The sequence below is a fragment of the Zonotrichia albicollis genome, chromosome 18, assembly GCF_047830755.1.
Source record: "Zonotrichia albicollis isolate bZonAlb1 chromosome 18, bZonAlb1.hap1, whole genome shotgun sequence".
NCBI lineage: Eukaryota > Metazoa > Chordata > Aves > Passeriformes > Passerellidae > Zonotrichia > Zonotrichia albicollis.
This window is the reverse complement of record NC_133836.1, coordinates 12196712-12211627: the sequence shown is the minus strand read 5'-3', so window position 1 is coordinate 12211627 and position 14916 is coordinate 12196712. Positions and strand designations below refer to the sequence as shown.

Genomic DNA, 14916 nt, shown 5'->3' with positions numbered 1-14916 from the left:
TGCATCTGGGATTGGTCTCATGTGGTTGTTTCTAATTAATGGCCAATCACAGTCTGATGGCTTGGACTCTCTCTGTCCCAGCCACAAACCTTTGTCATCATTCTTTGCTATTCTATTCTTAGCCAGCCTTCTGATGAAATCCTTTCTTCTATTCTTTTGGTATAGTTTTAATGTAATATATACCATAAAATAATAAATCAGCCTTCTGAAACATGGAGTCAGATCCTCATCTCTTCCGGAATCCAAGAACCCCTGTGAACACCGTCACAGGAAAGCAAACAGAGGAATCACCATAAAAACCATGGGAATGGGAAGAGCTGGATAAACCCCCATCCCCTGTGCTGAGCCCTTTGAGCAGGGAAAGCTCCCCCAGCCTCCTCCCAGGGCTGGTGAATCATCCCCCAGCCCTGCAGAGACGTGACTGTCATCTGCTGAAACATCTCCGGGCCCTCCAGCACGGGGGAAGATAAATACATTGGTATTTGATAGTTCAATTAGCACTAACAGCCGTTTGAGATGCAAATACCAAAACCTGCAGCTTAAATGCCAGTAGTTTTCCTTTAGGAGGAGACAGCATTACTAATATTTCGAGCATGGAGAGGGCTACATTCCCTGCCTGGCTTCAGTGGACTTTATGTTCCCCTGCTGAGAAAAAAAAAAGCTTTTTTTTTTTACTCAAGCAAATCAAGAGCCAATTCATTGCTTGTTTTATAAACCTCACCCTTAAACTTTTTTTCATTTTATTTTTTGGCTGCTATACCCTCTCTGGGTGATGACTCAGGTGCTCAGGGTGCTATTTCAGAACAAAGCACATTGCTGAGGGCTGGTTTCTCACTTTCGGTGCAAGCTGGGGTCGTCCTCGGTGATGCTGGAGCCTCGGGGGTTCTTCTCCTCGGGGATGTTGGCAGTGATCAGGATGTGGGAGTCGAACCACACGTGGCGCACTGGGTGTCTGCAACACAACCCAGAGCCCGGCGTGAGCGGCCACGGGCGCTGGGCTCCCAAAATCCCAGAGCTGGGCTGGGACCGGCTTGGGGATAAACCCGGAGTGAGTGAAACCAGCGGCCAGAGGCGGGGAACCCGCACTGCCGGCTCCTCCAGCCCGCAGCACATCCCGCATCTTCTATCCCCATCTAGTGGGCTCTTCCCAGAACGCACGGGGAGGCCGGGAATGCTGCCGGAGAGGAGAGCGGAGCCTGGGAGGGAGGGAGGGATACGGGCTGGGCTGGGCTGGGCTGGCTGCCCGAACGTCTGCAGCAGTCCCGGGAAGGGCAGGATGCTTCCCAAAAAAAGGGGAGGACACCCCACACACCCTGCACTGAGCTGGCTTACAAATGCACAAGCTGAGAGCCATGGAGTGGGGAGGGACCCACAGGGATAATCCCAGCTCCTGTCCCTGCCCAGACCCCCAACACCCCCACCCTGCCCATCCCTGGCAGTGCTGCCCAAAGGCTCCTGGAGCTCTGGCAGCCTCGGGGCCGTGCCCATTCCCTGGGCAGCCTGGGCAGTGCCAGCACCCTCTGGGGGAAGAGCCTTGCCCTGAGCTCAGCCTGAGCTGCCCTGGCCCAGCTCCAGCCATGCCCTGGGTGCTGTCCCTGTCCCAGAGCAGAGACGGAGCTGTCCCTGTCCCTGTCCCAGAGCAGAGATGGAGCTGTCCCTGATCCTGTCCCAGAGCAGAGATGGAGCTGTCCCTGACCCTGTCCCAGAGCAGAGATGGCTCCTGTCCCTGTCCCAGAGCAGAGATGGAGCTGTCCCTGTCCCTGTCCCAGAGCAGAGATGGAGCTGTCCCTGTTCCTGTCCCAGAGCAGAGATTGGAGCTGTCCCTGTCCCTGTCCCAGAGCAGAGATGGAGCTGTCCCTGTCCCTGTCCCAGAGCAGAGATTGGAGCTGTCCCTGTCCCTGTCCCTGAGCAGAGATGGAGCTGCCCTCAGGAGCAGCTGCAGCCCTGCTGAGCTCTGAGCTCAGGCTCCTCTGCTCCAGCTGAGCAATCCCAGTGCCCTCAGCTGCTCCTCCAGACCCTTCCCCGTCCCCATGTCCCTCCTCCTCCACTCCAGTCAGGTTTTCACTCCTTTCCCTCCCACTGGTGAACACTGAGCCCAAACCCAGCAGCAGCACTGTGTGTTCAAGCAGGAGTCACTGCTCTCTCCAGCTGAGCATGGCTCATCTCCACACCCCAAATGTGTCTCCTGTCACCTCCCTCAGCTCCTGCTCCTGTGCTCCATTGCTGGCAGGGGGCCACAGGCAGGGAGAACAGCACACACCTCATCCAGGAAAGCCTTTTGATTGAAGTGATCCCTTCTGATTGCTCTATAGATTAAACACTGTTTTCCACCTGTTTAATCTAATGGTTTCACTTGGAGCACATCCCTGAGCTCAGCCCTGCCCTGCTCCTGGGGCAGCACTAATGAACATGCCAAGGAGACAATCAATGGAATATTGTCCTTAATGCACCAGCCACATCACAACAGGCTTTATCATCCCCAGGGTCAGCACACAAAGTGATACCTGCTATTAATCAATGACAACTCCAGCTTGAACTTCCCTGCCTGTAAATACCTCATCTAGCTCCTCTTTGGGGAAGATGCATTAAAACTAATTTAGGAAAAACGAAATCAGGATTTATCTGTTCATTTTATGGATATCACTCAGACTTACAAGGGGCTAAACCTTCGAGTCTTTATCCAGACAAAGCCTGGGAATTGTGCTTTGATCAGGAAATTTCACTTAGCTGTACAAAGTGTCAGCTCCAGGATGCTGATCTCTGCTTGTACTTTCAGTACTGTGCTCCTTGTGCTCAGTACAAACTGGTATTTCAATATTTAAATGAGTTTAAATGCTTTGATCCTCACATTAAGGGAATGTGTGGGTGAGGTGAACAGAGGCACAGGGATTGTGATGGATGCTCTGGATGGGGACAGCCAGAACCAGTTCCTCTCCAAACAGCCAGTCCAGCATCTCAAACCCAAGGTTCCACAACCAAACAGAGCTTGGGGATGGGGCAGGGAGAAGTCACTGACTGAACTTCATGGAAAATCCAGGGGGAACAACTTCCCTGCTCCCCAACACCAGCTGGAACACTCAGCTAATGAGTAAAAAGGCCATGACAAGTGATGCCTCAGGTTTGAGCTTTTCTATTTTCCAGATTCTGTGCTGCTTTAGTGCGTGGGTCTGGGTTTCATATGAGGGGATGGTGAGCAGGGAGAAAAAAACAATTCCTGCTCTAGCTGGGGCCCAAGGACAAATGATCCAAATCTCAGGCCCAGGAGCACAAAAAATGTGGGCTGGAGAGAGAAAAACAAGGATGGGACTTGATGGGCTGGAGTTGTAATTGGACAATTAAATCCAATATGCAAATGGAGCAGAACGGATCAAAGTGAGAGATCCCGTGAGTGGTCAGGGATTTTGGGACCATTTGGGTTCATCTTGGGTGTAGCCCTGGCTGGGCTCTTGTGCTGCCCAAGGTGGATCCACGGAGGATATCCATTTAAATAAATCCCTACTTTATTCTTTAACTCTGTCTGGTCTCTGTTCTAGGCCAGCCTTCTCAAGGCACCAACAGCTAAAGAACTCCTCAGAAACACAGAGGGAAGAGACAACTCATGCCCAAACCACCCAGAACTGCCCCAAAACTCCCTCAGTGCCACACCCCCCTCCCAGCCCCGGCTTACCTGGCGTGCATCTCCCAGAGCTTGGTGGCCATGCGCTGGTCCCAGACGCAGAGCAGCCCCTCCTCCCCTCCGCTGACCACCTTCCACTCGTCCATCTGCACGGAGCACACGCCCAGCTGGTGCCCCTGCACGCAGCACACGGCCTCGCCACACCGCAGGTCAAACACCCTCACCCTGGGGAGCAGGCACAGTGAGGCACAGACACACAGATCTTCCCTAATTCACCCACAACTGATGTGGTGTGCTTTTATACTTTGGAACAGTTTTGTTTTGTATTTTTCCTAAATGGTTTGTACCCCCTCCCTGTACCTGTGTAATCCCTTTCCTTTTATGAGATCATCTCCACCCTGGCTCTCTGTCAGTCACTCACCATCCCCTCCCCTCCAGCCAGAACTTTCTGTCCAGGATGTCGAGTGATCAGCCAGAAGCCAGGGGTCAGCCCCACAAGTGTTACCCCATACTCTGACCTAAATGTCCATTTCTGTTCCAGATTGCAATGCAAGATGTTTTCCATTACCATCTGTATGGCAGATTACCTTTGTCAAGTGGGCAGTTTGCTTTATCTCTCTCTCTGAGTGACCACATTCACACCTCCCTAAAGAGGGGACATTGCTGATAACAGCTATTGAATGTCCCTGCATGGCTGATAAGAACTACAGCATCCCATTGGGAGATGTGAGCCCAGAGGGAGGAGCCAAGCATTCCTACCCAGATATAATCCAGAGGTTTTGAGACACCAGCACGGCTTCTCCACGGGATTCCCAGAGGAACAGCAGCTGCCTCTCCTTCCACTGGATCTTCAGAGGAAGAATCCATCCTTCTCTACAGGATCCCTGCTCCAGCAGAACCACCCCTGACACTGCAGGAGGGCTGAGCCACAATTCCAATGGCACTGCCACCAACACCCTGACCCACAGGGTGTCAGGCTGGGTTCTGACTCTGTCACTGTTGTTCTAGTGTACTGCATTGTTTATTTTATCCTTTTTTTTTTTCTTCCCTATTAAAGAACTGTTATTTCCTGCTCCCATATTTTTGTCTGAGAGCCCCTTAATTTAAAATTTATAGCAATTCAGAGGGGTGGGGAGGGTTTACATTCTCCATTTCAGGGGAGGCTCCTGCCTTCCTCAGCAGACTCCTGTCTGTCCAAACCAAGGCAATTCCCCAGAATCCATCCCTCAGGGTCACTCATTGGTCAGTAAATGTTCTCTATTTTAAATTTCCACCTCCCTTTCAATGTAACCTTGGCCCCTCTCCCAGGCTCTCAGCAGGAGCTCCCTGAGGTGTGGGGCCTTTGGGACTCCTGGAATAAAACCTTGGATTAACCCCTGACAAGAGTTGGCCCTTAGTAGCCTCTGGGCATGAGAGAGTGTCCCCTCTCCCTTATAGATTTCCAAAAATGACAGTGGATCGGAGGGTGACAGTGCCACCTCTCCAATGACACTGGACAGACCAACAGCCCATCAACATTCTCCTCCTCCACAAAAGAATGCAAAACAAGGAGTTATTTACATAAAGTGCGTGAGAAAGTTTGCTACAAGAATGTAAACATTAGAAGGCTTTGAAAATCTTAGAAAATCAGGGTGACAACTCATCCTCTTCCTCCATCAAAAAAGAGTATAATAAGGGTTTGAATGAACTGGAACCATGAGATCTCCCTGGATGTGACCTGGTGAACTCCACCAGCTGGACATTGAAGGACTTCACCGTTCTACATTTGGTGGCTACAGACCTCCCTTTCTCTTCCTCCCTCTTTTTCTTATTATTCCCTTTTTCCCCAATTCCTCCCCAACACATTTTGCTGTGGTCATTCAATAAAGCTGCATCTGTTTTTTGATTAATTCAAATTTCCAGGATGGTTTCTACAATTCTTTCTAAATAAACATCAGCTCTTGCCTGTCACCACTGAGTCAGAGATGACAGCAGTAGGATAAGAAGGTAAAGTGGCAAAAAGCCTCATTTATTTCATCCTCTCTTCTTTTATAACATAGTTTGCTACAGGTGGACCTGATTGGTCATTTAATCAATACATTTCACATGACTGGCTAATTAACAAGACACCCATTTGTAAACAATCTCATGAGGAAAACAGAAAAACAGATTATTAGAAAAACACCACCTGCAGGTTGTTTTAATATTTGGCTATCATTGTTTATCTCCAGCTCCCTAAAGCTTCCCAGGCTGATTCTGGGAAAACTTATCCAGCTTTCTCTCTGATCAGGCTGTCACATCCACACTCACCTCTTATTATAATTAGCTGAATGTCCATTATGGCTGTGCAACTGTCCCCTTTAATTGGGTTGGTGGGCTTCTGAAGAGGACATAAAACCTCTTCCTCATGCTAAACTCTTCACCTGTGTCAGGCTGGCAGGGCTCCTTGGCCTGCTGGTCACAGTCCAAACCTCCTCTGATTCTTAGAAACCAGTGTATTTACGGTTTCTGCACTCTTAGAATACTTCACCTGTTATTCCCAACCTTGTTTCAGTTATTCAATTCATCCCCTTGTTAAGCTCTATATGATCTTTGCTAACTACATTTCTAACTTAGCCCCTAAATTCATTTAAGCTGTGAATTAAAATAGATATCTATTTTTTACTATTTTAATTGCATTCCTAGCTCTACCCCTGACTCACAAAGACAGCTCTGGACATGCAGCTCATGGGCTCTCCTGGAAGGGGCTGACAGCTGCTGGGTGAGCCAGAGAAAGTCACTTGGAGAAGAGGTGCTAAGAGTCCCTGAAAGGAATTCTATCAAGGTGGTTGACATGGAAACTGAAAAGAAGAAAAGATAAACGAGGGGGGCTGCAGTTGGACGTGGCTGAAAACAGCAGTGGAGATCACTCTGTGCCAGTGAGCACTGTGTGGATTTGTTGTGGCCAATGAATAAATATAAAATTTCTGAGAAGGTCTAACAGACAGCATGCTGCTAGAATAAACAGAGAGGAGCCTTCTGAAATGCATGGTGCTGTTCTCTGGGTTGTGACTGTCTCAACAGTGACAGGTTCTGACAGCACAAGGATTTGGGGTTATGGAAACACACCTGGGACAGCAGCAGAGCCACTGCTGCTCCATGGCTGGAAAACCAGTGAGGCTCATCCTCCTCACCACTGAATTTTCACCCTGACTTCTGCAACCAAAGATCTTCTTCAGGCAGATTCCTCCCGCCACACAGGACCTCTCTGAGGTTTGCAGGTTTTAGGACCTAAAGAGGGCTCTGGGCTCTCAGCACAGGACCTGGAGCTGCTGGGGAGAGCCCAGAGGAGGCCATGGAGGTGCTGCAAGGGCTGGAGCCAGGCTGGGAGAGCTGGGGGTGCTCACCTGGAGAGGAGAAGGCTCCAGGGAGAGCTCAGAGCCTTTGCAGGGCCTGAAGGGGCTCCAGGAGAGCTGGAGAGGGACTGGGGACAAGGGATGGAGGGACAGCACACAGGGAATGGCTCCCAGTGCCAGAGGGCAGGGATGGATGGGATATTGGGAATTGGGAATTGTTCCCTGGCAGGGTGGGCAGGCCCTGGCACAGGGTGCCCATCCTGGATCCCTGGCAGTGCCCAAGGCCAGGCTGGACATTGGGGCTGGAGCAGCCTGGGACAGTGGGAGGTGTCCCTGCCATGGCAGGGGTGGCACTGGATGGGCTTTAAGGTCCCTCCCAGCCATTCCATGATTCTATGAGTTATGATGTAAAATAAAAGTGAAATTTGGAGAAAGCTCCTCTCTCTGTGCCTCCATGACACACCCTTGTTGGACACCCTGCTAACCCATCCCAGCCCTGGTACATGCCCACATCCACTATGCACCAGGGGTGATATTATTGCCTCCATGACACACCCTTGTTGGACACCCTGCTAACCCATCCCAGCCCTGGTACATGCCCACATCCACTATGCACCAGGGGTGATCAAGGAAAGGATTATTGCTGCAAAGATTTCAGAGGAGATTTCATGTGTGGCAATTCAAAAGACAAGACAGGGAATTACAGGTTCATACCTTGACTTAATCAGCAATATTCAAAGCAAGCACCCAGCAACCAGGATCTGCTTTACTTCAAAAATGCAACTGATGTGGCCAGTTTTTAGGTACATCTGATTTCTGGACATTACTGACCACCCAGACAAAGCATCTTGAAGAGAAATAAATTGAAGACCCAGCCAGAAGCAGAACTACAGACAAAGACCTTAGGGTTCCAAGCACTGCCACAAGGCCACACTACCAGTCAGAGCTGATGGTGTTAAGTTTTAAACCCAGCTCATATCACAAAGGAGTGTGGGGTTTATCCTTATTTCTCAAGATTAAGAGATAAAGCAAAGTACATGAATAAACAAAAAATGCAGCAAGTGAAAACAGAAGGAAAGGGGAAAGACTGATCTCAGGTTTGAGAAGAAGCCAGAGCAAGTTCCTCCCAGCTGATGGCCATCAGGAACAAACCCATCAGGTACACATTAATCCCAGAAAAAGCCAAAACACACTTGTTCCAACACATTAACTGTACCTCATTCCATACCCCTGCTAGGATCCTAATGGTGCTGCAAGTCCTTCCTCTCCCCTTCCCCAGCAGAGATTGCATCATCTGATTTTACAAACAACACATTGCAGGGGCTCAGAGACAAGGCAGCAGAGCAGGCCAGAGCTCCAGCAGAGCAGCATCCATCTGACAGGGAGGAGAACACGCTCTGTGTGCAACAGCCCAGCCCACAGCATGAGGGGCAAGGATTCCTCAGTGCCCAGCTCCAGCAGAGAGGAGCTCTGGCTCCAGCCTGGGGCAGGATGGGGTGTTTGGAAGGGCTCATTCTCCTCTGTGTGCTCTCCCAGCAGGCAAAGCTGCTCCTGTTTGGAAAGCACAGCTGGAAGCTGGGATCTGAGCGAGCCCTGCTATCCCATGAGGGAGCACCCAGCTTTAGGCAGGTGAAAATGCCTCTCCCATGCTGGCCCACCCCTGGGAGAAGCAGAGGCTGCTCAGATGAAGGAAGGAAGAGGAACCATGTTTTGCCAATCTCAACCTTAAGGAAGAAGAGGAACCATGTTTTGCCAATCTCACGCGATGCTGTAGCACAGAGCTGGCCCAGCACGGACAGCTGGGCTCAGTGGGAGCGCTCTGGACTATCCCAGCTCCAGGGAGCTGTTCTGGAGGCCAGGCCTGGCCCCTCCTGTCACACTGCCCTGGGAGTGAGCTCCTGGCCTGCAGGAGAGCCTGGGACACGTTTGGATCCACACCTTTCTGGGTTTGCCATGTGTTTGCTTTCCCAAGCTCCCAGCAAGGCAGAGCAGGATCAGCACACGCTCCCTGCTAGGAGAGGAGGCCTCTTGCCAGAGCAAAGCACAGCTCAGGAATCAAATCAATCAGCAGGAATTTCACATGGAAAGACAGATTTTACACGTCCTACCAAAACCATTTTGTGAGCATTACTTTTCAAAATCATGGGTTTGAGTAAAAGAAAGGCAAATTCAGGTGAAATTGGGAAATGGCTGTATTTAATTCAGGCAGCAGCAGCAGCCTGAGCTCCCATGGCAAGGTCCCTTGTTGGGGAAGATGAAACAGGAAAGCCTTATAAATGTGATTGTCTGGCAAAAGATTTTGAGAATATAGAAACTATAAGCCAGATTGAAATGAAAGCAAGCTTTGAGATCCCTCAGTTACTGAACAACTGGAAAACAATGGCATGGCCAGCTGGAGGTGATCCCCTTTAGATGGAACAACACCCTCTGCCTGCAGACAGGCCCAAGGGTCAGAGCAGACCCTACAGCTTGGCAGGAGGGGCCCAAAGAGGAGTTTTTAGCGTTTAAAATGTAACACAGGATGGGAATGTAATGATTCTTATAGGCTGTATGGAAACGCTATAGGATTTGTATCTTGTACTAGATTGGTTAGTGAGAATTAGAATATTCAACAGAGAAGAAGATTTATGGTATTGGAACAGGAACTTCGCTCTCTTACCCCTTTTACTCTCTCACCCTCCCATCCTCTCTGCCCCTCTCTTCTCTCAGCCCTGCCCCAGCTGTGTTTGGCAGCTCCCAGCAGGGCCCTGCCCCCAGGCCCTTTGCAATGAACCCCAAGTTCCTGACCTGGCTCAGGGATCTCTGCTCTCCATCCATCCCAACTGTCCTATCCCCAACGCTCGGACAGTCCCTGTTCCATAAACTCACTCCATAATGTGCCCATGCAGATTCCAGCCTCATTCCACCTGTGGATGCCCAGCACCTTCCTGCAGGAGGATGTGCCCTCTGAGATGCTCTGCTCCTGCCCCCTGGATGCCAAACTTCCTAACCGTGAAAAATCTGTTATGAAAAATCTTTTCTTTAGGATTTTTCTTCCTGAGAAGCTGAGAGGTCTCAGGAAAAAAATGTAAACAATGGTTATCTGCTGCTGTGGAATGCAACAGGTAGATCTTTGACTGGCCCATGTTGGTTGTTTCTAATTAATGGCCAATTACAGTGAGGTAGCTCAGACTCTCTGTCCGAGCCACAAGCCTTTGTTATCATTCCTTCTTATTCTATTCTTAGCCAGCCTTCTGATGAAATCCTTTCTTCTATTCTTTTAGTATAGTTTTAATATAATATATATAATAAAATAATAAATCAGCCTTCTGAAACACAAGAGTCAAATTCTCATCTCTTCCCTCAACCTGAGACCCCTGTGAACACTGGCACAGTGCATCACTGACTCCTTGCTGTTCTAGTGACATCCAACCCCCTGAACTCAGCCAGTGCTAAAGCTGAAAATCCCTAAAGCTTTCTGGAGGGGAAAGGCACAAAACACTCACTCTGATATAAAGGGGAGAGATACCAACTCCAGCTCCTCTCCTGTGATCATGCAGGAGATCAGAACTGGAGGTAACTTTACTGGGGTGCTTTGGAAAATCAATTATCTGCTTTTAGAGGGGAAAAAACCTCCCAGGGATTCAATTCCACTTGTCAAACTTCAGCTATTTCCTTTATCCTCCTTGCTGAGAAAGTGCGAGGCTTGCTCACACTCCCTATTCTCCAGGAAGGAAAAAAAAAAAAAAAAAGAGCTGTTTGACAAAATAATCATTTTTGCAAGCTGCTGCACTGGCGGGACAGAGGTCTGGGATTTGGCAGAGGGAAGTGCCCGCCTTCCAATCTGATCCCAGCACCAGAGCAGAGCACCACCTGCAGCCTGGTGCCCAGCGTGGAAAGGAGGAGGGAAGGAAGCAGGAGCCATTAGAGACTGGCTCCTGGCCATCCCACATCTCCTTTGGTGCACTGGATCAGACCCCACAAATGACTGGCCAAAAAAAGGAAATCTAAAAATTGGACTCAAAGGGTCTTTTTAAGCACTTTAATCCTTTTGCACTGCCTGTTCCCAGAGCGGCCATTCCTGGCAGCAGACACTGAGCTGGGAAAATCCTACTCCCCAAGCCAAGGAGTTAAAGAGAAAGCTGCTAATCAGCTAAATAGAAGCTGGAATCTGTTCATATGAAAGTCTCTTTTTTTCTCTGTCACCTGAGGGACATCACAGTGTTCCCAAATACACTTTTGACATCATTTGGCAGCAGGGCCCATCTCATCCTCCATGATTCATCCCTTAGGTTATTTTTTTAATATCAGAAAGTGAGCTTTTAAATGCCAAACTCATTTTGCGGGTGGCGGTGGGGAAGTGGAAGAGATTCCAAGTGGTCTCGCTGGGCTGTGCACCAACTGCCTCCACCAAATGGCTCAGAAAGCTCCTCTTCCCATGGAGCTTCCCAGACAAAGCACACTGACAGCCACATCCAACTATTACCTAATAGTTTGTTCCTCAGCTTGATGGAAACACGAGAGGAGAGAGCGATTCCAGCAGGGCCAGATGCAGGACAGGGAGCTGGAGGTGGGGATCGCTCACCTTCTGTCCTTGTTGCCGGCCACCAGCATGTTGGGGGGGCTGCTGTGGAGGTTGACACATGAGAAGGCACCCATGGAGTTGCCCAGCTTGGTCACACACTGGTTTGTTTCCAGGTTGTAAAGGAGGATCTGGCAGAGAGGGAATAAAACACCAATTATTCAGCAGGAGCACCACGACAAGGTTCTGCTGCCCCACCAAGCAGAGTTTTACCACCTGAAGGGTTCTGCAGGATTTGTTCCCTGATGTGTGAAACAGCACCAAGAGACAGATCTACCCCTGTGAAGAAAGGCAATGACACCTGTAGCCATGATATTTTCTGAAAAATCCTTTCCTTAGGATTTTTTCTGCTGAGAAGCTGAGAGGCCTCAGGAACAAAATGCAAACATTGATTATCTGCTGCTGTGGAATGCAACAGGTGCATCTGGGATTGGTCTCATGTGCTTGTTTCTAATTAATGGCCAATCACAGACCAGTGGTTTCAGACTCACTGGTCAGTCACAAGCCATTATTATTCATTCCTTCTTTTTCTATTCTCAGCTAACCTTCTGATGAAATCCTTTCTTCTATTCTTTTAGTATGGTTTTAATATAATATATATCATAAAATAATAAATCAAGGCTTCTGAAACATGGAGTCAGATCCTCACCTCTTCCCTCATGCTGGGACCCCTGTGAGCACCAGCACAGACACCCTCAGAAATCAGGAATTCAGGTTTCCCAGTGGGATCCAGCCACAAGCAGGGATGCACCCCCAGAATGGCCAGGCACAGCTCTCAGGAAAACCACACAGGTGACATCTTTGGGGTTACAGGAAAAGCAAAGGGTTTCCTCATCAATTTTAGTGCCTGAGAGAGCAGCAAAAGCAAACAGCAGCAGCCCTGAGGAGGTCTGGACAGATGGACAGTGAGGCAGATCTGGTCAAGTGCAGCAGGAACTGCAGGGCAGAGCTGAGCACACACTGAGAGCCTGGGTGCCCTCACACACACACACACACAGAAATGTCACATCTGAAGTGGCAGCTCAGATGGGAAAGGCAGAAAAACAACTCTGATTTTAGGCAGCATCTGAGATGATTCAAGCAGAGCCTGGATGAGAAGCACGAGTTGTTCCCTGCCCGCTCCCACTCCTCTCCTCCATCAGTTTAATCACGTTTGCTGTCCTTCCTGTGGGGCCACAGCTGATCTGTCTGCTTGGGCCTTTCAATTTAGGAGAACAAATATTTTTAGAAACAGAAAAAAGCACTGGTCAAAGCCCAGTGGAGCTCGGTGCTGCACCTGGCCTTATATAACTTCATAAACATGATTCAATTTCATGGTCTTGCTTGTTGAAATGAAAAGAAACCTTGTGACCATGAGAAGAGTTAATGGTATTTGAAACACCAGAAAAACCCCACAGCTTCCATGGCAACATCAGCATGGCCATGTCATCGTCACATCAATATTATTTACTTCTAATTTGCTGATTATAGCCACGTGCAGCTCAATAAATATTGCACTATCTGGATGGATTATTTCAACATTTGCCAGAACAGCAGCGCTGATGCTGCCTGGCCTTTTATTTCCTATCTGTGCCATTTCAGAGATCTGAAAGGTGAGTTAAGAGAGAAGGAGTGGATCATTTTGTGATGGAGGCCTCTGGGCAAGCAAAGATCTTTAAAAGCTTTAAAGATCTCAAGGAACAGGGCAAAGAGAAACAGAGAATTTGCAGGTTTCCTCCACCTGCCATTCTCCCAGGCAAATTCAGCTCCCTATTAGGATCAACACATCCAACTTCCTTAGGTGTTCCTAAGATTTATAATCTCCCAATTAGTTCTTTGTGAAACTGTCTCAAAAAACATGGCATTTTTCATCCTTAAGACCCAAAAAACCAAAGCAAGGATGACCTTTGTTGGAAAACCTAGGACATAAAAGTTAAATTTAAATAAAAATTAATTTAAACTTCCACCCCAAGGAAAAAGCTGCTACAAACTTCATGGCAATGTTAGTGTTTGAGGTAAAAACCAGTTTACAGGCTGTTCTCACTTCAGCCCAGCTCCCAACAGCTCAGTAACCAAACCCACAGATAATGATGTTCTGGCAAAGGCACCTCGAAGGGCTCTCAGTGCTAAGGAAATTAATATCTGTGCCTGGCAACCCAAACTTCTCCTTGGAAAGTTTGGAACAAAAGACAAAGGCAATAAAGTGCTGAATTCAGCTGAAGAAAGAACTGACAGGGTCAGGAGCAATGCATTCCAGCTCCCAGTTGGGCCCTTCCCAGCTGGATGTTAAACTCCAGAGGGGAGAGGGCCAAAAGCTGCTTTCTTAAAAGTCCCCTGGGGCTGATACTTGCAGTGAACATCCATAACCTATTAATTTATCTAAATGACCAGAGCTCCCATCTCTGCTATAAACATAGGATACATATTTGAACATCCAGCCATGGCCATGAAAGGCTGGAATGAAAAATTGCACTGAAAGATTCCCATGGAATGTTTTCCGTGTTACATTTGCTCTGCCTGCAGGCCCATGGCAAAGCTCACAGGTAACAGCAGCTGGAAAAAAAATTTATTTCTCCTCACATAACTTGAGGGTGGCCTCCAATTTAAAGGGGTTGCATCTAAGAATCTGTAGAAAAAAAAAGGGTTCACACCCACAAAAATGGAAGAAAAGCTTGTATCATCTTCTCCTACCCCCTTCAACTCCTTCTCATGCCTATCTCTATTCTTTAAAAGATTGTTCATTTTAACCATCAATCTTGTTATTGATTTAAATTTATTTTAAATTTTATCATGCACAAATGTCTTTCTAACCAATTAGCTCCATCATTAGAAGAGTCTCTATGATTTTCAGTATCCAGGTTTTGCCTGTCTTGAAATTCAACCTGTCTTGAGCAGCTCCATGACCTGCAAGTGAGTTTCAAACCCTTATCCTGACCAATTGATAAGTAAAGAAGCTAAAAGCACTCAGAATGCTTAAGTCTGAATAATAATTTCCTGGAGACAGGGATTTAAGAGCACACTGATGACAATTCTGAAGTTGCTGGAACACCTCTGATGAGCTCTCCTGTAATATCCCAAGGCAAGAAGGATTTTCCTTACAAAGGCCAAGGAGAGAGAATGGAAATACCTGGTCAATAGGGACTTGAAATAAGGGCCTGTGTGTTAAAGGGCAGATAAAGCATAAGATCTCTGGGAGGTTTATAATCCTATAATGCACACTGCAGAGGGATTACCCTTTTAGAGGTATTTATAATCCTATAATGGACACCCAAGCCCAGTGACCTAATAGGTACCGAAGTGAGGGAAGTGAACCAAGAGCATTTGGGTGTGAAATGAAGAACCCTGGGATAACACACTAATGAGCAGCCCTGGCCCCTCTGGGACCTCAGGGAGGAAAAGCATTAAAGACCCCGTGCAGGCAGCACCGGGATCCAACGCCCCAAATA

The 14916-nt window shown here is 48.3% G+C and overlaps 1 protein-coding gene across 1 annotated transcript in view; it reads right to left on the bottom strand.

The window, feature by feature from the left end:
* The window catches only part of FBXW8 (F-box and WD repeat domain containing 8), a 67593-nt gene that overhangs the window by 1645 nt on the left and 51032 nt on the right, over positions 1–14916 (bottom strand). The window contains exons 8-10 of the mRNA XM_074554362.1: positions 11495–11622; positions 3668–3841; positions 836–952 (exon numbers count right to left, since the gene is read on the bottom strand). Coding sequence (XP_074410463.1) covers positions 836–952; positions 3668–3841; positions 11495–11622 — 419 coding nt within the window. The remainder of the gene's footprint in view (positions 1–835; positions 953–3667; positions 3842–11494; positions 11623–14916) is intronic.